The 23,974-nt window shown below is 41.4% G+C and overlaps 1 protein-coding gene across 4 annotated transcripts in view; it reads left to right on the top strand.

The window, feature by feature from the left end:
* The window catches only part of WDPCP (WD repeat containing planar cell polarity effector), a 253,054-nt gene that overhangs the window by 169,876 nt on the left and 59,204 nt on the right, over window positions 1-23,974 (top strand). For all 4 annotated transcript variants that reach the window (XM_074949587.1, XM_074949584.1, XM_074949586.1 and 1 more), the window contains one exon: window positions 18,874-18,976. In XM_074949587.1, coding sequence (XP_074805688.1) covers window positions 18,874-18,976 — 103 coding nt within the window. The remainder of the gene's footprint in view (window positions 1-18,873; window positions 18,977-23,974) is intronic.

Here is a 23,974-nt window from a genome sequence, read left to right on the forward strand (position 1 = left end):
ATCTTTCACTCTAATAAGCTTATATGTTTCTAATCCATTCCTTTAAGAAGTACAGCTGCAGAGGCCAGGACACAAGAGCAGACCGTATCCTGGGGATCCTGAATGCTCTCAGTTTGTCTCTTAGGTTTCTGTGGAAAGTGACAAATTATGAACGCTCCTCCAGGTACTTTTAAAACAACAAAGCTGCAACGTCAACCCAAGCAGTTTTACATTTTGTGCACTCTTTCGCCCTCCCATTTAATTAGCTACAAAAGTAAAATTAACCGGTTCTTAAAAGATCCTATGTGCAGGGTCTGCAGGAGGCTCTTGTTTTATAAGATCTTGCACCACAATGTCACAGTGAGGTCAGATGGACAAAGCCAGTAGTTCTTTCCTCATCTCTCAGCATGTTGCTGCTATGCAGCTGATTTAGTTGTTTTCAGAGAACAATAGGGAAAGGGCTTGTTTTTTTTTTTTAAAAAAAAAAAAGGACTTTGAAAGTCTCATTTGCTTGACTCTTTTGCATAATGAAGACATTCTGTTGTTTAAGCTTTGGCACTAGATGTTAATATTATTTATCCCATTAAGTCACTTGCCCTGCTAGTTTGATCTTGATATTTAAATTGTATGTTAAATAACACAATTAAATCCTTCTTTTATGGGTTATAAAAAGTCCTCTCTAATTATATAAAGAGTTCTATAAATCTTTTGATGCTTTTTTCCACAGCTCTAATCATGTGGCTTGTTCCATCTAATTAGAAAGATGTGTATACTGTGATAAACTTTTCTAAGTATGCATCAAAAGAATGTGATGGGAATATCATACTTTTAGGGAAATCATTACATATTTTTGTAATTATTTATATCCCCTCGAAACCGTGTTTTTTTTCTTTTCATCTCATCTTTCTCCTCTCTCTCTCTCTCTCTCTCAATAATATAACCTTTTCTGCACAAGACTTTGATGTAGCAGTGTTGAGATCTGTAACCATGGAGAGGCTTGGGAAATGATTCTGCTCTCACTTTCACCAATTTAACTCCATTGGGCTTGATTCTCGCTGTGCCTGAGCAGAGATTGGTTGCAGTGGAAGGTGGGGGAGGGGTTTGAGAGGGAGCCAGTCATGAGCTCCTGACTCTCAACCCCCTGGCATGGTGTACACTAAATCAGCAGGGGGACAGCTGTAATTTAAGGCATAAGGCCCCACACACTAAAAAATTGCTCCACTATATCTCTTCTACTCCTCTGATACCCACCACCCCAACATGTCCCCTTCCTCCTTGTGCCAGAAGGGGGAGTTCCATCCCAGGAAGAAGTCACCAGGTTTGTGCTGGTGAAGATTCCCCTTACATGGGATATTCTCCAACCCAAATCTCTGGACACTTTAAATTTGCTTTACACTGAGTCAGTGTATGTGGCGCAAAGTGAAGTTGGCCACTGGAGAATCAGTCCATTGACTTCAGTGGAGTGACTCTTGATATACACCCATGTAAGGCCTCATCTGGACTAGCTGAGAGGGTGCTTTATTTAAAAGGTTAACTAACACGTGTTACATTTGTAGTGTAGTCAGGACAAGCACAGTCAGTTTAGCACATCTCAGCTGGCCAAGGTGAACCCTTGGATCCTCCTCAGAATTTAAAGAATTTTTTTACATACCTTTTATCCTTGTGCAGACAAGATTGAAGTGAGAACAAAATCGCTGGATTTTGCATCGGTGCAGGATTGCTCATCTCTGTCTCATGCATTTCTCTCATTTGGATGTTCAAGTTGGACCTCACTCTAGGTCTTCACACCCGGGCTATGTCTAAATCTTGCCAATTCTTTTTGCATAGCGTCTCTAAGATGTGACCTTTCCTATCCATCCACATGGCTAAAACTCTCATCCAAGCTCTCATCATATCATGTCTTGGTTACTGCACATCCTTTCCTCCGGCCTCGACAAATGCAATCTACCCCACTCGTATCTATTCAAAATGCTGCTAAAAGATCATTTTGCTAGCCCATTGCTTTGTCTATGCTCCCCTTCTCTTTGCCTCCCTCCACTCCCCCTTCTCTGTTGCTACTTTCAAGGTCCTTCACAGCCTATCCCTACTCTACCTATCATCACTATCAAAATATCAACTCCTACCTCCACCTGGCTTATGATATCAGCCTCTGTTGCCCATTGGTTAAATTGGTTGTCAGTATAATTAACTGAAGCTGTGATTTCCAAACTCACTGAGAAGTATCCCTGTCTAGCCATGCAGTTTGCGGTTTGTCTCCCCTGGGGTTTTACCCACCATTGTAACTATACCAATGTAGGTGCTATGGTGCAAACCCCTAATCTAGATGCAGAACATGAGTGTAAATCATGGCTTGTACAAATACAGTTACCCAGACTTAAAACAGTAACTGCACCAGTGGTTAAAAAATCCAATGTAGACAAGGTCTTGTCTCAGCCCGCTGAGTCCTATGGTTCTGTTCAGCTACAGCATTATGGTTACTGATTATTGTAGTAGCTCCCAGAAATGATGCTGTTCTTGAAAAAACAGTCAGCTGAGGTACTTGCGGGCATATTTTCAATTTGGTATGGGGCGCTTCAGCCACTAAATTCCTATTAACTCTAGAGGTGATTGGGTCCACAGTGGGACTTCTAATCCAAACCAACTCATATTCCCCACCAGGGTTGACTTTAGGCAATCTGGCATTCTAGGCATACCCCCAAGGGGTCACCCTATAGCCTCGTCCCTGGATCACAGCCTTTGATTCCGACGTCACTGTGTGACTCTAAAGGCCAGAGCGGTCTGTGTCCTTGTAGGGCCTGTGCCTTACTCCAGCCCTGTGCGCCACCCTTATCTTTCAAGGGACACAAGTGAGGCTTTACCGGAATTCCTGGTTCAGAACTTGTTTATGTAGTTTTGGTTCAAGATCGCATCTTAAAGTGGAAGAGGCCCATTTCCCAGCTAGTTTGAATTTAGCCCCAAGATACTGGAGATTTCAATAAAACAGCTGATGGCTCACTATTCAGGATTGCAGAAATCTCACAAGGGCTGGTAATTTAGCAACATGTCTGCCACTCCGGGCTGAAATCTTGTGAAAAGAATTTGTGAAACTTTGGTGACATTAAACCTGACCCTAGATCTGGTGCAGTTCTGACCTGGAACTCTAGCCTAAATTTGATCCATGTCCAAGATCATCTCCTTAGCTCATCTCTAATTAACATTAAAAGGAGTTACTCTTCTAAAAGTCCACTCTATCAAGCTGATGGTTTGTTCTTTTCTCTGCTGCTTTTTGCCCAGAGAAGAAGCAACCACAGCCACAAGTTTTTGTCAGGCAGCTTGGGGTTCACAAGTGAAGCTACACTTGAGGTGCATCCATGGGAAACCAGATCCTTTTTGGCTCTTAATAGAGATTGCTGTCTTTCATTATTTTTTAAATTAAAATGACTAAAATGGGATTGCTTCATAGGCACAGTGACTCTTTATGATATGATGTTATCTACCAAATGAAAGAACAATCTCAGAGTAATTGTAATGGTTCAACTATGCAGGCTTCAAAACAAGTTCCCACTGTTGTCTTGGAGCTGGTTCCAACATCCTGTTTAACTGCTGACTTATTAGGGGATGTTGTATGTAAACGTACACTTGCATTTCCATAGGACCATCTTGTTAGTTTGTAGCATGGCATAGTTTCACAAACTTCATACCAGGCCTGAAAAGCAAACTTAACTATGCGGTCACTAACATACGTTTCCATGATGTGGCTTTACTATAACCTATCCCAATTGCATCATGTGACATTTTCCAGGGACTGACACAAATCTGCCCAATGGTATCACTGAGTGCTCAGTTTTTGTATTTGTATCTCTAATTCAGCCTACAGATGTGTAAAATTTCATATCATCAGATTGCAGCTTCCTGTTGACAGCACTTCTGAGATGACTTAAAACCAAAAGTTATTCCAACTAAGATCAATATTAAATTAAGATAATTTTTCCCTCTTTTTCATGCCTGTTTCAGATCATTCATACAAATTAGGTCCTTTTTTGGTGTTAATTCTGCCCACTTAACATCAAACCTAGTCCCTTTTGGGGTGAAGGATGGTCTGTCAACACAAACACTGAAGACATGTAGACCTCTAGCTATTTTAGAGACTGGAAGAATAGCAGAAAGCCTATTCTGAGCCTTTTGACAATTATTGAGAGCTGTCGTGGTGGTGTTCTCTTCCCATACGTGCCCTGGGGAAGCTGCAGACACAATTCAATAGCAGTAGAAGATATTACAATGGAGGGCTTAACTTTGCATTTCCCTCCTTTTGTTGGTCTAAATTAGACCCTCAGGGCAAATTTCTGCCCTGGCTTACACATGAAGTCAATGGCAATTTTAACCATGTCTGTGAAAGCTGAATTGGGCCCATGTTATTATTTGAGTATATTTGTAATGTGCTTTTTGTTACATTTGTGCATTAGTGGCTCTGGTATCCCTTCCCCTTCCAAACCTATCCACTGGCTCCCTCTCCCCTTCCACATCAGGTTGACGCTCTGCTCTCATCTTTTCTTTTTCTCTGTCTCATTCCCTTTACTCCAGCAATACCCTCCCCCATACCTGCTCTTTTGGGGCCTGAGTCTGATCTCACAGCTGTTTTACATGAGTGGAATGCTTTACATGTCCATGCAGTTACTCCAGGCTTACACCAGTGGGATCAAAATCCATCCTTTTATAATGTGTCCTTGCCTTCCCTGCAGTTCCTAGTGCCTAATATGCTTTCCCTAACCCTGTGCAGGAAGCAGGATCCTCCCTCTCTCTTTCAAATCCCCCATCAAAATACACCTCCCCAGTAAGCCTCTCATTGCTTATTCACGACTCAGTGACGTGAAAATGCTCATTTATAAAAAACAAACAAGCAATACTTACATTTAGGTAACAGTCATATGGCTGAAATTTTAAACATACAACAGTTGGGAAATTCAAAGCCACGTATACCACAGAAATTATTATTTATTTGCATGGTAGTAATACGTGGAGGCTTCGGACCCATTGTGTTAGGCATAGTACACAACATATATAACAAAGAGATGGTGCCTGCCCTGAAGCATTTACAATCTAAGTATATCCTTTTAAATGTATACCTTAATGCATACGGTATGTGCACCCTTCTCTTAAGCCTTTATAACAAACTATCTTGGGATTGTGAGATAGGATGAGAAAATTCAGTCCAAAATCTATTTGCTTTTATAAAATTAAAAGTATCTGAAGACAGGGATTCTTGCTGAAAGTTTCTTCCTCAACTATCGCTATAGCATCACTAACATGATGCTATAATAACACACATTCAGACACTGCTGTATTCCTCTGCAACGCTCCTAGCACTACGTCACATACAAATCCATCAATTATATAAACTCCCACAAAGTTCAATAAAAAAAAAAAGTAAAATTGAAGAGGACATAATATATCATGAATAACGGTTACATTTATTGGACGATGACTGATCCAATCTATGACAGAAAAGATCAAGCGATATAAGGGTTGTTAGCTTTAAATCCTTTTGTAGTGTATTCCAGCTCTCCGCTGCTGAAAATTCAAAAGGCCATCCACTGTACCAAAGGTAGCAGAAACCCGAGGAACCGACACGTTAATAAAAGTGTCAGATCTTGGGTGAGACACTGATGAGGAAAGTGTAAGTAATTTCTGAAGAAATGTTGGAATTTTGCCCAGAAATATCCTATAGACATATGCACAACAGTGTTTCAGATGACTTCTGCTCACTGAGGGCTAGCTCTGCATAAATTGCAAAGATGAGCATAAAAAGCAGCTCTTGGAACTAATCAAATTGTTAAATGGTAAAAGCCAGCCATTTCAACATACTCTTGATAGCCAGCAGGAAAATCTATTTTCCTGGTTGTTTCTGATAGGTAATGTGATATTTGACGTGATAATCTCTTGGTTGATTATGTGAAAAAAATCTGTTACAATCACGTTAAGAATTTTATTACATCATTTGGTTTTCATTCGTTGATATACATAGTAAGGGAATCTGGGTTTTGGTTTCTCTTTTTTCCTCATTTCACTCTTTGGTTTTGGCTAACTGAGTGTTTTGTAACTTCCTAGTAAAATCCCATTCGGTAGGTTAATTTGAATATGAGGTGAAAGCCTGTGCTGTCATATGGGCATAATTTGGAAAACATCAGGTGTAAATGGCTGAGAACTTTAAAAAGTAGAACGTTAACAGACTGTGAATCTCAGTGATGGTTGAACCAGGTGATGTGCTAAACAAAAAGAGCTTTCAGCTTACTTCTAGCACTTCCCATTGCTACACCCGGACCCAACACACATTCTAGGTGTCAAAATGACACAGAGAGAGAGAAGGACAATCCTGGACTCCTGTTATATAGATTAACTGCACACATTTGGGCAGAAATTGGTGGTTTAATTAGTAATGACAAGTTCTATAAAATGTTTTTTTTAACTTAAAATAGCTTTTTTTAGGTTTCAGAGTAGCAGCCATGTTAGTTTGCATCCACAAAAAGAAAAGGAGTACTTGTGGCACCTTAGAGACTAACAAATTTATTTGAGCATAAGCTTTTGTGAGCTACAGCACACTTCATCGGATGCATTCAGTGGAAAATACAGTGGGGAGATTTATATACACAGAGAACATGAAACAGTGGGTGTTACCATACAATGCATCCGATGAAGTGAGCTGTAGCTCACGAAAGCTTATGCTCAAATAAATTTGTGAGTCTCTAAGGTGCCACAAGTACTCCTTTTCTTTTTGCGAATACAGACTAACATGGCTGCTACTCTGAAAACTGTAACAAGAGGGACCAGGTAAGGTGAGCTCTTACCAGCAGGAGAGCGGGGGCGGGTCCTGGGGACCTTTTGTGATAATCAAGGTGGGCCATTTCCAGCAGTTGACAAGAATGTCTGAGGAAGGAGAGGGGGGGGGAAATAAACATGGGGAAATAGTTTTACTTTGTGTAATGACCCATCCACTCCCAATCTTTATTCAAGCCTAAATTAATTGTGTCCAGTTTGCAAATTAATTCCAATTCAGCAGTCTCTTATTGGAGTCTGTTTTTGAAGTTTTTTTGTTGAAGAATTGCCACTTTTAGGTCTGTAATCAAGTGACCAAAGAGATTGAAGTGTTCTCCCACTGGTTTTTGAATGTTATAATTCTTGACGTCTGATTTGTGTCCATTTATGCTTTTACGTAGAGACTGTCCAGTTTGGCCAATGTACATGGCAGAGGGGCATTGCTGGCACATGATGGCATATATCACATTGGTAGCTGTGCAGGTGAACGAGCCTCTGATAGTGTGGCTGATGTGATTAGGCCCTATGATGGTGTCCCCTGAATAGATATGTGGACAGAACTGGCAATGGGCTTTGTTGCAAGGATAGGTTCCTGGGTTAGTGGTTCTGTTGTATGGTGTGTGGTTGCTGGTGAGTATTTGCTTCAGGTTGGGGGACTGTCTGTAAGCAAGGACTGGTCTGTCTCCCAAGATCTGTGAGAGTGATGGGTCATCCTTTAGGATAGGTTGTAGATCCTTGATGATGCGTTGGAGAGGTTTTTGTTGGGGGCTGAAGGTGATGGCTAGTGGCGTTATTTTTTGCATCCAATGTTAAAGCACTCTGCATAACCACACAAAAAAAGGCCACTTACCAGTCTGCTGTTCTGTCTATCTGAGGTGCTTATAGGGTCCCCATTACTGTACTATCTGAGTGCCTTCACACAGGACCAAGAAGAAAATCCAAGAGTATGAACAGGGAGCAATACAGGCTGTAATGTACAGTAAACAAAGTGCAAATTTCTGTTTGTTGAAAGTACATTTAAAGGAACTTTGTCATCCTCTGTAGTTGTTTCCCCCCCTAACTTTATTATTTAAAAAAAAATTACAATCGCTATTGTTTTCAGTTTAGACTAAAAACCAGAATCCCTAAACATAATAGATATAAATGTTATTATATACGTGGACAGAATCTGGCTAGATATTCAAATATTTGTTAGCTCAGACTTGTTCCAGAGCCATCTGATTTTCAGCTATTTTGAGTAAGCTGACAGTATCAACTTTTAACTTTTTAACCTAGATAAAAATCATCATTTTTGTGACTCAGGCCCCTCTCTCCTGACAACCACGGCAGACCTACACACACAGGATGTACAGTATTCGCTGCAAGCTCTTAACTGATTATTTTGCCCCAGGGCACTTGCGCATTCTTGTTATATCACACCTTTGTTTGTGCTCAGAAACTGGTCCAAGCACATCCATACTTTTGGGATTCTGAAAGGCATCACCCTTTCATTCTGGGGACTTGCTGTTCTTCATTCCAAACCTTATCCTTTCCTCACTTGTTCTTCGGATGCTCACAATCTGTCCTATTATTTTATAGTTCTCAGAAGTGTGAGATGCACTTAACTGATAACCTACAAAGACATAGTCCCTGCCCTAATTGCATACATTTGCTTACATTCTAAATTTTTGATGTGACAAAATGAGTAGAGGGGAACAAACAGTAGGGAGGAGACATGAGAAAGAAGGACTAGGGTTAAAGCAATACAGTCATGTAGGTACCCAGTTTAGGGATGTGCACTTCTTGGTGGTTCTCTTATACACAGAATGCAGATGTGACTGAATGTTATTGCCTTAATTATTGTGGACACCTGAGAAGAAGTGTATTCTCAGGAGCCATATAACGATGAGGGCAAGTGGAATTATGGATCACAGTAGGGAGGACAGTCCATGTGTTGGTTGCAGCATGAAAAAGGCATGGAGATGCGTGTGGAAGAATCAGATTTACTGGAATATCAAGACTCGCATCACTGGCATGAATGTAATAGGTGACCAGATAGCAAGTGTGAAAAATCGGGACAGAGGTGGGGGAGTAATAGGCGCTTATATAAGACAAAGCCTCAAATATCGGGACCATCCCTATAAAATCAGGACATCTGGTCACTCTAAATGAGAGATTAGTTTGGATGAGCAAGAAGGAGCAAAGTTATGTAGATACTTGAATGTGAGAAGTTTATATTTGATGTAATGGAGGAGAAGCTAGTGAAGTGATTCAAGGAGTGGGGTGATGTAATCAGAGAGACAGGCGAGTGACAGTGGCCATATTTTGGATATATTTGTATAGGGCAACGTTGAGGGTCAGGAAGACCAGAGACGAGATTCTGCAGTAATCAAGGCAAGCGATGATTGAGACATGGCTGAGAGTTATAGCTATTTAGACACAGAGGATGGGTGAGTCTTGAAGGTCTCATAGAGGAAGAAACAACATCTGGACACAGTCTTGGTGTGAGAGGAGAATAAAAGGGAGAAGACAAAAATGACATTCAGATTCTGAGTCCAGGTGACAGAGAAGAGCGTAGTGTTATCACTAGTCATGGGGGAAGGAAGAAGAGGAGAGAATTTGGACAGAAAATCCTATTTTCTCTGGGTAATATCATTATTTGAACCAGCAACCCATTGACTGAGAGTCTGAAAACATGTTTATAATTAAATATATATATAAATATAAATAATATATTTATAATATATAAATATATGTACGTACAAAATTAGGGATTGTGGGGTTTGGTTTCTATTTTTAATCATTTTAGTGTTTGGTTTTGGATATTTTAGTGTCTTGTAAATTCCTTTAAAAAACAAAACAGGTTTTACAGGTTTATGAATCTCAGCTGCATACACCTGGGTGGAAATTGGTGGTTTCATTAGCAGTAAAAGTCACACAAACATTATTTTAAAAAAACAAAACAATCGTACATTTTAAGCAGTCTCATTTTATTGTTTACATCTTAAGTTTCAGCACTGTAACCACCTAAACAAAATCTGCTCATCATGTGGCTACATGAACTGGAATGAAATTACAGAGAGCATGAACAGGAAGTAAATACGGATTGTAAATTTCCAAGATGAAATTTCTGTTGAAAATCCCTTTAAGGGAATCTTGCCATTTTTGGTTTATTTATAATAAAATTGCTCTCCACCTTACATTATTTAAAATGAATTATTGAAAATCTACAATCATTGTTATAGTCAGTTTATATGAAAAAACAGAACCCCTAAACTTAATATATGGGGAAATTTTAAAGGCACAAAGGACAATTAGGCTCCCAACTCCCAAATCTCCCCCGTAATCTGTAGATGTGAGAGTAGATCCTAGCCATACATGCAAATGACTCATTCCAGAGCCATCTAATTTATAGCTGGTTTCAGAGTAGCAGCCGTGTTAGTCTGTATTCGCAAAAAGAAAAGGAGTACTTGTGGCACCTTAGAGACTAACAAATTTATTTGAGCATAAGCTTTCGTGAGCTACAGCTCACTTCATTGGATGTTGTCTTGGGTAAGCTGACAGTATCAACCTTTAGAGAGACAAGGGGAATGAGCTAATATCTTTTATTGGACCAACTTCTATTGGTGATAAAGACAAGCTTTTGAGCCTACACAAAGCTCTTCTTCGGGTCTTTAAACTTTTAAATCTTGATAAACATCGTAACTTTTGTGACTAAGGCTCCTCTACACAGAGGAAGTACAGTGTTTGCAGCAAGTGTCTAACTAATTTTACTTTGCCCCAAGACACTTGCCACATTCTTGTTAAATCACACCTGTGTTTGGGCTCAGCAGATGGTCCAAAAACATCCAGACTTTGGGATTCTGAAAGCCAGCTCCCTTTCATTCTGAGGAACTGCAGTTCCTCCTCCTTTACCCATCCCCCTTCCCTAGTGTTTTTTTCTGATGCTCATGGCTCTTCCGCTCATGTACTTTCATTTCAATACTACTGTTGGTTCCATTCGACGTGGAGGAGACGATTGAGTATTTGACAAGCCATCTTTTCAAGCAGTTGTTCGTCTGTCCCTATATGCTTTAATGTTGACAAGCTAATGCAGAGCAAGCCAAAGGCTCACAAGCATGGTAAGGGATACCACTATGGAGACAAAGGGAGAAGATCTGTGAAACTGACGGTAACATACAGAGAAAGAGAGAGATTTTTATGAGGAAATACTGTTGTTAGGTGATATTTTGTTCCTTAAATCTTTTTTACAAAATTAGGGGGGAAATGTTTTTGGAGTATGGCTGTTGTCTTTCCCCCTCTTTTTTCCTTTCTGTCACTCTCATATTTCTTTTCATCTCTCTGTCTTCTGCTCCTCTTCCAGAACTGTTACCCTTCGCTTGTGCCATTAGGGTTTTTGTCCACTAAATTGAGGTGTCAGAAAATCCAGATGTAGAAGGCTATTCTTACCAGAAGCTCTCTGAGTCTGGGAGATAGCCATGGCTTTTTTACTTGGAAAATTGTCTCAAGGAAGTATTCCGTTCCCTTTACATTCCTGCATGCCGTTAGAGTGCAGAAAAATGACCAAGAATAAAATATCTCTTTGGATTTTTTATCTTTACGATAAAAGATAACAAGGAGTTGTTTTGCTTTTGCCACATGTGAAATAGGTGTTCTCTGAGTAGCCTCTGCATATTCCTGCTCCTGGGTTGTGCCAGTGAGTGCAGCTCTGATGATGGGACCTTAGCTAGCAGTACCTGTTGGAGTGCTCACAGTTCCCCACCTGGGCCACCCCTCACTGTTCCTGAATATTCTATGGGCAAGACTATGAAAGGGGACTTGGGCCTCCCGCCACTCAGTTCCTTCCAGCCACTGTCAGTAATGGACTTGGAACCTCTCTGGACCTTCAGTCCAAATTGTGTTTAAATAGAAGTGCTTTATGAAATTTTTAGCTTAGGTTTTAGATGGTTACAATTGCACATGGTTAGCGTTTACACTTTCAGATGTGTGGTTTTTACCACTTTTAAGTTCACTTTGGCATCCTTTTGAAGATTCCTGTGTGGCAGATTCCCCCCTTCCAAGGCACCTTTTGGTTCTCTGATCAAACTGCCGTCACTAATACTGTCCTTGAAGGGCCATTGCTTTCACCTCTACCTTCCACACTAGATCCAAGACTGGAACCACTCCTGCAAGTGGAATTGGAGGTTCTTCCCGTGTCCTCAAGTCATCCACAATTTAAACAAGAGCAGGGGCGTGCCTAGAAATAAAAATGTGATGGCTTTTGGAGGGGCACGTTCTGTGCCCCCACCACAGCCCTGGGCTTGAGGAGCTCGCTGTCCCCCGCAGTCCCAGGGCCGGGGAAGTTTGCTCTCCCCCCAGGGCCACTGAAGCAGTCAGCTCCCTCTGGGGCCGGAGGAGCTCACTCGCACCACCGTGGCCCCAAGCCTAGAGGAGTTCTGTGCCCCTGCCAATTATTGGGGGGCGTGCCTCTGCTTGCCCCCCTTATGCACACCCTTGAACAAGAGACCTTCAGAATCCCAACCATTTCTACTTTGTGGCCAGGATTATGAACCAGATCCAGTGGCTGAGTATTGGTCCAACTGGCATATGCATCCATAGCCAACATGTGAGTAACGGGGCGGGGGGGGGGAAATAAACATGGGGAAATAGTTTTACTTTGTGTAATGACCCATCCACTCCCAGTCTTTATTCAAGCCCAAGTTAATTGTATCCAGTTTGCAAATTAATTCCAATTCAGCAGTCTCTCCTTGGAGTCTGTTTTTGAAGTTTTTTTGTTGAAGTATTGCCACTTTTAGGTCTGTAATCGAGTGACCAGAGAGACTGAAGTGTTCTCCGACTGGTTTTTGAATGTTATAATTCTTGACGTCTGATTTGTGTCCATTTATTCTTTTACGTAGAGATGATGTGATGGGGCAAGAGTGATGGCATGTATCACATTGGTAGATGTGCAGGTGAACGAGCCTCTGATAGTGTGGAGGATGTGATTAGGTGCTACGATGGTGTCCCCTGAATAGATACGTGGACAGAGTTGGCAATGGGCTTTGTTGCAAGGTTAGGTTCCTGGGTTAGTGTTTTTGTTGTGTGGTGTGTGGTTGCTGGTGAGTATTTGCTTCAGGTTGGGGGTCTGTCTTTAAGCAAGGACTGGCCATGTGCCAGCAGTGCCCCTCTGCCATGTACATTGGCCAAACCGGACAGTCTCTACGTAAAAGAATAAATGCTCACAAATCAGACATCAAGAATTATAACATTCAAAAACCAGTCGGAGAACACTTCAATCTCCCTGGTCACTCAATTACAGACCTAAAAGTCGCAATATTATGACAAAAAAAATTCAAAAACAGACTCCAATGAGAGACTGCTGAATTGGAATTAATTTGCAAACTGGACACCATTAAATTAGGCTTGAATAAAGACTGGGAGTGGATGGGTCATTAGCCAAAGTAAAACTATTTCCCCATGCTTATTTCCCCCCTTACTGTTACTCACACCTTCTTGTCAACTGTTGGAAATGGGCCATCCTGATTATCACTACAAACGGTTTTTTTCCTGCTGCTGATAATAGCTCAACTTAATTGATCCCTCTCATTATAGTGTGTATGGCAACACCCATTTTTTCATGTTCTCTGTGTTGTGACAAAGCTCTGTCCTTGTCTCCATGGGTCCCACATTTACTGGCAGAGTTTGCTAGCCTCAGAGGCTCACTGTGACCCTTCACGTAACCCTTCTCTCTCTAGAGACAAGGTCACAGTCTACTGAGCCATTTTCATCATAAGCCAGCGAGGGAGGTGAGGAGAAGTTATCCTCCCTTGCACAGTCTCCGTTGTCTCCCAGTCTCAGTGATTAATCGGGGGGGAGGGGGAGGGCCAAAGGGCAGAGCCCGGGCCCGCCCTCTACTCCGGGTTCCAGCCCAGGGACCCTAATAGTATCAGCTATGGTAGCTGACCTTTTAGAAACATGACACATACAATTCCCTGGGCTACTTCCCCACAGCAGCCCCCACTTCCTCAAGCTTCACTTCACCCTTACCTCAGGGCCTCCTTCCTTGTGCCTGATATGGTGCGTACTGCTCAATCTCTCCAACAGCACAACTTCCTCCCACAGCTCCTGACATCCACCCCCACCTGACTAACTGGGAGGCTTTTAACTAGTTTCAGCCAGTCCCTGATTGGTTTCAGGTGTCCCAATCAACCTAGCATTCTCCCTGCCTTCTGGAAAGTTCTTAATTGGCCCCACGTGTCTTAATTGTCCTGGAGCAGCTTCATTTAACTTATCCTGGTACCAGGGATTTGTTTAGCCTGGCGCTAATATATCTATCTCCCACTACTTTTCTATAGCCATCTGGCCTTGCCCCATCACAGTGTGTGTGTGTGTGTGTGTGTGTGTGTGTATATATATATATCTTCCTACTGTATTTTCCACTGCATGCATCCGATGAAGTGGGTTTTAGCCCACGAAAGCTTATGCTCAAATAAAATTTTTAGTCTCTACAGTGCCACATGTACTCCTCGTTCTTTTTTCAATGAGAAGGTTTGCCTGTGTGACAGAGTGCTCACTTAGGTAATTGTGTAACAGGGAAGATCACAGGCTTAATTGGGATCAATTAGCCTGTCGTGGTGGGGATTGTTGACACTTGTGGACAATGATCAGGCTAATGAGTTAATTTGCTCAACCAGGGGAAGATACATAATTGGCGGGAACGGGAAGTAAAGAGGGGAGCTCAGAGAGTGAGCTAGGTGTGGCAGAGATAGTTGGGTGGAAGGCTCCTCCTGCTAGGTTCTGCAGTGCCTGTAATCTGAGATTAAAGGTACAGATGGCAGAAAGGAACAGACTGTGAGTATGTGGTGAATAAGAGACCATACAAACAGGCCAGGCAGTGTGGCACGCTGGGTAGCAAAGGGAGCACCTTGTGACAGCTTGTCTTTAATTGTCAGGACTGCCACCAAAAACCAAAGCAAAAGCTGAGGATCTCCCTTTTGAAGGAGAGGGTCTTTTCCGTATCAGGACCAAAGACTACTAGAAAGAATGACAGATTAGATATACTGCCAGGTCTCTGGGCATTTCTTAGCAACCAAGAAGAAAACCAGGGATGTCCCTCTCCAGATATCAAAGGCAACAGTACCCTTCCTCTTCTTCTTTTACACCTGATTTAGAGAAGACAATATTATCTGAAGTATCCAAGGAGATCCACAGCACTCTTCTCAACAAAGAAGTAATTTTAAATCAAGACCAGGAGGCAAACAACCTTCTGTAATGTCTTCAGGACCAAGCCCCAGGTCCCACGTTTGAAAGTTTAAATTAGAATAATCCACAGTGGGTATCCAATACAGTTTGAGATTCTTCCCAATCCCCCACTCCCCTACTTGTTTAGGGACCCCTCTCACAAGAGCCTGTTGAGATCAGAGGTTCTGGCTCTTCTCAAAATATTAGTGGTGGAGGAGGTCCAAATGGAATTCAGAAGGAAAGGGTTCTATTCAAGATACTTTTTGATTCCTAAAAAAGATGGTGGCCTCTGACCAGTCATGGATCTAAGGAAACTAAATACCTTCATCAAGAAATTCCATCACAAATACCTCAGTTTTACAGTAGGAAACAACCATTACCAATACAAAGTCCTTCCCTTTGGCCTGTCTACCACCCCCAGGATATTCAAATTGCCTGTCAGTGGTAACAGCTTACTTGCAAAGGAAAGGGATACATGTTTATCTTTACTTGGATAATTGCCTAATAAAAAAACATAATCAGAAAAACATCTTTGCAAAGCCATTTTCTCATACTTGTATCCTTTTTGAAAATCTGAGGTTCCTGATAAACCAAAAGAAATTTGTTCTGGAATGGACAAAATCAATACCCATCATCAGCTAAACAGAGCTCTTCTTCCTCGAGAAAGATTTCAAAAAATCCAAGCTGCTATATACAGTCTACAAACTCAATCATCTCAGCAAGTAATATTCTACCTCTGATTAATGGGTCTTCTAATTACAACAACCTAAGTCACTCCATATGCTCATCTAAAGATGACAACCCTTCAACACTGACTGTTCACCAACGACAGACAGAGTTTAAACAGCATGTATCAGAAACTAATCATTCTGACAAAGGTGCTGCTATCATTACAGTGGTGAACTCAACCACAAAATGTGATCCAGGGTGTACAGTACACCACTCCAGCTCCATCAGTGACTGTCACTGTGGATACATCCATTGTAGGATGGGAGATCATTGCCACACTTTCAGTGCAAGAAGTCATTGACTCCCAAGACAAAATTCCACAAAAACCTTCTAGAATTCATTGGGTGTTAAAGGTTTTTCTACCTCCTGTTCAACACAAGATGTTCAAGGGGTCACAGACAGTACCACAGCAGTTTATTGTATAAACAAGCAGGGAGGAGCCCACTCTCCCTGGCTCTGCAGGGAAGTGATATTATGCGAATGATGCATTACTCATAGCGTATTTTTGATAGCACTATATATGCAGGAAAGAACAATGACCTAGTAGATCAACCCAGCAGGGTCAACGTGGATATGCAAGAGTGGTCCCTGAAGACATCAGTAGCACAGGGAATCTCTGCACAGTGGGAACACCCAGCCATAGACCTATTAGCAACCAAATAAATATGAGGTGTCAGATGTTTGGTCTGAGGGTGGGGATCGACAATTGTTTGATCTCAGATGCATTTCTCCTACTATGGAATCAAGTGTTCTTGGGTACTCTCCTCCCCTGCCCACCCCCTCTATGCTGAAGGTCATACACAAGATAAAGCTGGGCAATATTATTCTATTCACCAATATTATTCTAATCACCCTGGTTTGTGCCAGGCAATAAGGTTCCCAATCCTGTTCCACCTGTTGACAGGGATCTTCAAGACCCTTCTGGTCTATCCAGATTTATTGACCCACCCGAGCGGTTGAGGCTGTCACCCAGACCCAAACTGTCTCCAGCTGATTGCGTGGGCGATAGGTTTCTAACTAACTTCAAGCTTTCATGTTCAGCCGATGTACAAACTATTTTAATTAATTCTAGGAAAGAATTGACTAGAAAATGGAGTGTGTTAAAATGTGTTCTCTATGTGGTCAGTTCAAAATAGCATACCTCCTTCATCAGACCCAGTCCAAATCACGCTTACTTTAAAAATTCCTGTTCTGTCTTTATCCTCAATTAAACGCTGTTGATCAGACATATTGGTTTTCACACTCTGGTTAACAATAAGTCAGTATTCACACATGAGTCAGTAAAGGGATTTACCTATCAATCCTCCGTGAAGGGTCTCCCTCCACTGTGGGATCTTAACTTGGTTTTCACACAATTAATGAAGCAACCTTATGAACCTCTGGGAGAATGTTCTTTATTTCATCTTTCAATCTTTCATCTTTTTTGCCCCAAACCTCTTGCCCAAAGGGCTGAAGCCATGCTGCACACTACTAGAATGATTTAGAAGTAAACAGAGCTTTGGCTTACTCTTTAGATAGGACAAAGAACTTTAGATGTTCTCCTATTTTCCTGTGCAGAAAATAAAAAGGGGTAACCTGTTTCTTGACCGTTGTTGTCTAGATGGATTAGACTCTTCATGCAGGAGACATATTTTTTTGGCTTCAATACCTCTTCCTCAGGGAACTAAGTCTCACACTTTACTAGGCTAAGGTGGCATTGTCTGCATATCTCAGACTTATGCCAATTATAGAGATCTGAAGGGCTGCTACTTGGAGGTTCATCCATCCTTTTCACAGAGCAGCATGCCTTGGATCATTCTAGCCTCTAGGTCAGATGTTCAGTTTGGCAGTGCAGTCCCACAACTGCATTTTCATTAGAACTCCTCATCCCACCTTCCTTTGAAGGAGTACTGCTAGCCAGTCTAGCCCATGAGTGGGAATGTGCAGAAGCCACTTTGTGGTTACTTACTTGTAACAGAGGGTTTTCAAGATGGACTCTGCATGTTCACACTCCGCACCCATCTTCCCCTCTTCCTTGGAGTCCTAATTACAACACAGACCTGAGGAGGCAGTGGAAGGAGCTGAGGCAGTGCGAGCGCCACTTCCCCTTTTATAGCATCACCCCTCAAACAGTCTGAAACAGTGAGGGTAGGGACAGGAGGGGACATGTGGGCTCTCCAGTGGACGTGGCTAGCTAAGGTTCCACCATCAGAGCTGCACCAGCTGGCACATCCCATGAGAGTGGCTAGGCAGACTCCACCTCGTAGAAACTCAGTTACAAGGAAGTACTCTTCATTTACTGCAGTAAACAAAGCTGTGCCTGGCTGTTGGTGCACATCCATGTCAGAGAGGCATTACCCTCAAAGGTTAGACCATCAAAACAGATCCCTCTTCCCTTAAGGACAGATGGACACTGACCTCAAATTACAGAAGGCAACGATGGACCAGTGACATGGGAATAATATACAGCTCTCTGATCCAGAGTGTGGCCACCTTTATGAGCTTAGCCTACAGTAATCGGCCATTAAACCCATGGTTGTCATAGTGCCCATGAAATCCTGAGTTGACTCAGAACTCTCATAATCTGTTTGAATGTTCAAGTCACTGAGCACTATTAGTCTCAGTAGCATACATCCAGTATCATTGCAGTGAGAATCCTCATCACCTCACACAAAGAATTTACAGTGCAATAGGACAATCATTACACTGAAACCTATTCCAGCATCACTCTCATACCAAATGGAAACACTGCATCACAAACATTAGATCAGGAGTCATCCTGTGCTTTTGGTTAGATGTAAACACCATGGCCTCACAAACAAGACAGGCAAGCCACCTGCCAGCCAGTCCCACTTCGGTTCATGTTGCGGCAGCTAAGGTCAGCTGCACCAGACTCCTAAAGCATCCATCTAAAGTTTCAGTTATACGTGCAGAGTCGTCAGCCTCACTTTTATCGGTTCATGGATGGTCAGTGTTTTATGTATTAACCAGAGACTTTTCTTTCAACAACATGAGTAGGGTTAATAAATTTGCATAGGGAAAGAATAGTACAAAGAAAATTAAAATATAACAGTAGGTTCATCTGTTCCATTTGTGTTTGCGTTCTAAGGAAGAAAAGAGCCTCTTTCTTTCAAATTCTCCTTTGTTACTTGTCTGATTCATTTTAGATTAATCTTTTATTTTGCTTTATTTCCAAAGGACATCCATTACCTTGCAGTAGATAAGGGTGAATTGGCACTAGCTGAAGTGGCAAAGAAAAAGGCTAACGACATTGATGCAGAATCAATAACTACTGGAGTTGGTAAGAATTAATGCTGTTTTTAAAAAGCCCTTTTTGTTTTAATCAATACTTGTTCTGCATCACCACGATGTTATACTTGTAGGGGGTTATTGGTTAATTTGAATTGTTTTCTTGGAAAAGAAGGTGGTGTCTTTATTTGAGGGGAAGGAGGTAAGCTTATGAAAACAGCATTGCTTTGCCTTTGGGTATAGAAATGAGAATTGTGTCAATGTGTGGGCTGCAAAGCAAAAGAGTGTAAATCACCACAGTTTTATAGAAAATAAGAAAAAGGGTTAATGAATTCCATGCACATTGTAATGAGATTAAGTGCGAAGGGTCCTGATCCTGAAATCCTTATTCACACAAGTCAACTTTATTTATTAAGGACCAGGTTGTGGAAACCTTACTCACCTGGCTGAGCATTTACTCACACAAGTAGTCCTGGTGAAGACAATGGGATTCACTTTGTGAAGCCTCTGGAAGTACTCAGTTGAGGTAAATGCTCTCCAGTCTGAGCAAGGGCTTCACAATCCGGCTCTAAAGTAGGTCTGTTGCAGTCAATGGGACTTGGTATTTGAGTAAGAAATATCTATGTGAGCAAAGATTGCGGCACTGTGCCCATAGTTGGGTCAGTAACTTGGCAGGCTGGGCAAAACAACTTGCACTTCTCTTCCCCCCACAAAGTAGAAGTTTGATCATTTCTTGTGTTTTCACTTAATCTCTTTAAAGAGAAGCGTAAAGATATGGAGACTGTTCTGTTTCTTTAAATTTGTAGCAGGAATCAGAGGGCGGGGAAGTCAGGAGAAGATTCCAGGCAAGAGCCCTATGTAAGGGAGAAAGAAAGAGCATAGTAGCTAGTGGTGGGCAACCTGCGGCCCGTCAGGGTAATCCGCTGGCAGGCCGCAAGACAGTTTGTTTACATTAACCGTCCGCAGGCACGACCATCCGCCGCTCCCAGTGGCCACAGTTCACTGAAGGAAAATTTGTGTGAACTTGGGTTAGGCAAGTTTTTTTAGGGCCAGATTGTCAAAAATAGAAGATTATAACTGTGAGTTTACATTTGTACATATCTGATTATGAATGCAAATACCAATGTATATGTGCAAGTCAAGTATTTTTGTGTGCATGTTGCTAGTTCAGTGCCTAATGGGCTATGTGTGCTTGTAAAAATCTGACTTGTATGGGCACATAGCATATTTGCGAGTAAGAGTTAGTCAGGCACACATGTATATATGCAGTTGTACACACTTAATGCTACAAGTTTAGCCCTTAATCTCGCTGAGTCTGTTTCATTATCTGTAAAATAGAAATACTAATACTTAGAGATTTTATGAGGTTAAATTAATGCTTTTAAAGTGTATGAAAAATCTTGCATGGAAAGCCCTCTCTCTGTAACTGCTAATTATTATTATTTTAAAGTAAACTCCTTCATTGTAAATGATAAAGTCAATCCATCATCTTTAACCATGGTCTTTAAGATGTTGTCGTTTTCTGAATAATTAATATCGGGGTGGTTTACATTTTTTAGTACATGCAATGCCCCCCTGATAAATTGTAGTGAAGCCTCATTATATTAACAGTGGAGCACTAAGGGTTTGATTCAGTTTCTACTGACATCAGTGGGAATCTTGCCATGAGTTCAGGAATTGGATAAGGCCCTAAGTACTTGAAAACAGAGCTAACGGTTTTGTTTTCTTTTGCTTCTAAACATACACTGAACTTTTGCATTATGCTGCTTTAATTTTAAATTTGTGACCCAAGGAAGAATCATTAGCAAAGAAGGTTTTCTGAGGCCTGGGCATTGTTTAACCACTCAAAACAAGCAAACTCAGTGACCACCCTATATGTAAATTACAGTGTCAATGCAACACTAACTCGGAGAAGTGAATCATGCAAAAGTCAGAAGCGTCAGAGTTACTCTTCAAACAATCTTAACTCTGCCTCTTTGAGTGCATGTATTACAACAGAATCTTTCATTATAGACCATGTATGCAGTAGTACAAAATACTACATGTCCATTTAAGGGTGCATAGAAAAATTAAGTTACCAGCTGCCCCAGTGTATTGTGATTCCCATTTTTGAGAGACAGTCTGAGTGTCCAGGCCCCTTTTATTGAAGCCAGGCTTTTATCCAGCTCCCTTATCTGTTTTCCCTTCCCACCTCTTACTTTTCCTCTTCACCATCTTGTGACCCCAGACCTTTCATCCATCCTGTTTCCCACTCCCTGTTTCTCTTCATGCCATTCTAGTGCCATCTGCCCACATTCCTCTCTTCTGCTATTCTGTTTCAAGGGCATTTCATAGAATCATAGAATATCAGGGTTGGAAGGGACCTCAGGAGGTCATCTAGTCCAACCCCCTGCCCAAAGCAGGACTGATCCCCAACTAAATCATCCCAGCCAGGGCTTTGTCAAGCCTGACCTTAAAAACTTCTAAGGAAGGAGATTCCACCACCTCCCTAGGTAACGCATTCCAGTGTTTCACCACCCTCCTAGTGAAAATTTTTTTCCTAATATCCAATCTAAATCTCCCCCACTGCAACCTGAGACCATTACTCCTTGTTCTGTCATCTGTTACCACTGAGAACAGTCTAGAGCCATCCTCTTTGGAACCCCCTTTCAGGTAGTTGAAAGCAGCTATCAAATCCCCCCTCATTCTTCTCTTCTGTAGACTAAACATCCCCAGTTCCCTCAGCCTCTCCTCATAACTCATGTGTTCCAGTCCCCTAATCATTTTTGTTGCCCTCCGCTGGACTCTTTCCAATTTTTCCACATCCTTCTTGTAGTGTGGGGCCCAAAATTTTGAGGCTTCCTAGATCAAACCCTTCACTTGCACTGCAAATTTCAATGAGAAGGCAGCAGTCAAAGCAAACAGACAGTGTGATGTGCAAGTGGTGTATCATAGAGGCAGCTGGGCCCAAGTTCTACGCTAAGGTAGGGAAGGGGCTCTGTAAGGTGATGGTAAAATCAAGGGATGACTCATGAAGGCCAGAGGATCCCTCCCTAAATAATATTTGTCCCCCAAACCATTTATCTCTCAGTGGCATATTATCCCTGTACCAATCCCTCCCATCCACATTCTGGTTGAGCATAGCTCAGTGTAACACGGCAAAAGCCAGACTTAATGTTGCAAAGGACGCAATTGTTCCTCAGTGTAATTTCTGGATTTTTAATTCATTTGAGCTCCTTATATGGTCAGAGTTTGCCATGCATATATCCAAGAAGCAACTGTCAAAGGATCCTATGGCCAATAAGAATGCCTGGATGATTCTGATGAAAACACGGTAGAACCACTGAAATTCCTTTGTGTTTCAGGAGGTAAAACACAGCTAGTTTCACTCAGGGTTTTGCAGGGGGAAAGTGGAGTCAGCTGGGCTCTCTGCTATTCCTTGCCCTTGATCTGGGCCTAAACAGACATTGTTAGATTAATTCGATAAAAGCTTTTTAAGAGAAAGCATTCTCAACGGATTTGATGTTTGAAATCCTATGAGAATACATCGTGTGGTATTATGAGATCAAAATAATGGCACTGTACACTTTCCCAGAGTAGAAATGCAAAGTCCTTCCCTTTTCTCCAACTCCAATTTGAACTGGAGACAGGTGGCCATGGATTTTATGGCTGTCTTTAATCTAGTTTTGGACCAAAGTTAAATTCTGTTGAATTACTTCCACAGCAGATCTTTAACACAAGCTTCTTGGCAAAGGCTCAGTGATTTCACTATAACCTTGTCCTGAAGCTTGTTCTGTACTCCTCAGTTAGCTATATTGATGTGAACAATATAGACATTTTTTTAAAATATCTAGTAAAGAGAAATCTAGGCTTACTAGTAGAGGATTTGTATTAGCTCTTGTACATACCCTACCAGAGCACAAATAACTAGATATTGTTTTCTCCCCTGTAGAAGAGCACATCTGTTCAATTCAGTAGACTATAGATTGCTAATGTAAACCACAGCTACAAAGCTACAAAGAACTCACAAGGCACAATGTGTTAAGAAATGCCATGTTTAATAATGATCATGGAGGTAAAGAACTCAGCCATTCAAACATTACTGCACTATGAATACCCAATGAAGAGCATATGTAGTAAATGTCAGAAAGTTTCCCAAGGCCAGCTTCCAACAAATTACATTAGAGCCCAGCAAGATGAATTTATTTTAACCTTCAAATCAATAGCTTTCACCCAAAAGGGATTCATGTTGTGACAAGAAAGGCAGATAAATGCTGCATAGTTCAAAGGCAAACTGTGAAGCCCTATACCTTTACTTAGAAATTAAATTTAAAATATTAGTAACTCTAATGTTTAGGCAATGTTTTTAATAGTGGTACCTTAATCAAACAACTGGAGATGTGTTAATTTCACTGTTCTAAAAAGCCCTTTGGGGCTGACTTACTCAGTGGTCCATTAGTTGACAAGAAAAAAATTTGAGATTTTTCCCTTAAAAAAAAAAAAGAAATATTTTTAAATACCCAGCTACAATGATACAGATATTCTGCAATATTTCTTCTCATAGACTATATAGTAGGAGAAAGCTAGGAGGAGTAGCTACAAAGAACTCAGGCAGATCACCTCATTCTCAGAGAATTCCACTGGTTCCACTTGCATTTCAAAATCAAATTTAAAATCGCCCTCCTTGCTTTTGTAATTATCCAGGGACTTGCATTAGCCTATCTTTGTAAAGTGCTTTGAGATCTACTGATGAAAAGAGCTATATAAGAACAAGGTGGTGTTATTGTTATTATATTATTACTATTATTAGATTGTATTACATCATGGGAATTTCTTTTAAACAAATGGCCCTCACAACATATAAGATCTTTAAGCATAAAAAGGGGAAGCTACTGTCCAAAATTTATCCCTGTGGGTCACCAATATATTCTGATCCCGAACCAACTCTGTATGTTTGAGTAGTCAGGAGTTTCATTAAACCCGTCGGAGAATTCCTGCATTTTAGGTGCTCAAATGCACTCGTTCTCTTTGACTTTCCTTGAAATTCTCACAATGTCTAAGAACGCTGTCT

The sequence above is a fragment of the Natator depressus genome, chromosome 3 (genome assembly GCF_965152275.1).
Source record: "Natator depressus isolate rNatDep1 chromosome 3, rNatDep2.hap1, whole genome shotgun sequence".
Lineage (NCBI taxonomy): Eukaryota > Metazoa > Chordata > Testudines > Cheloniidae > Natator > Natator depressus.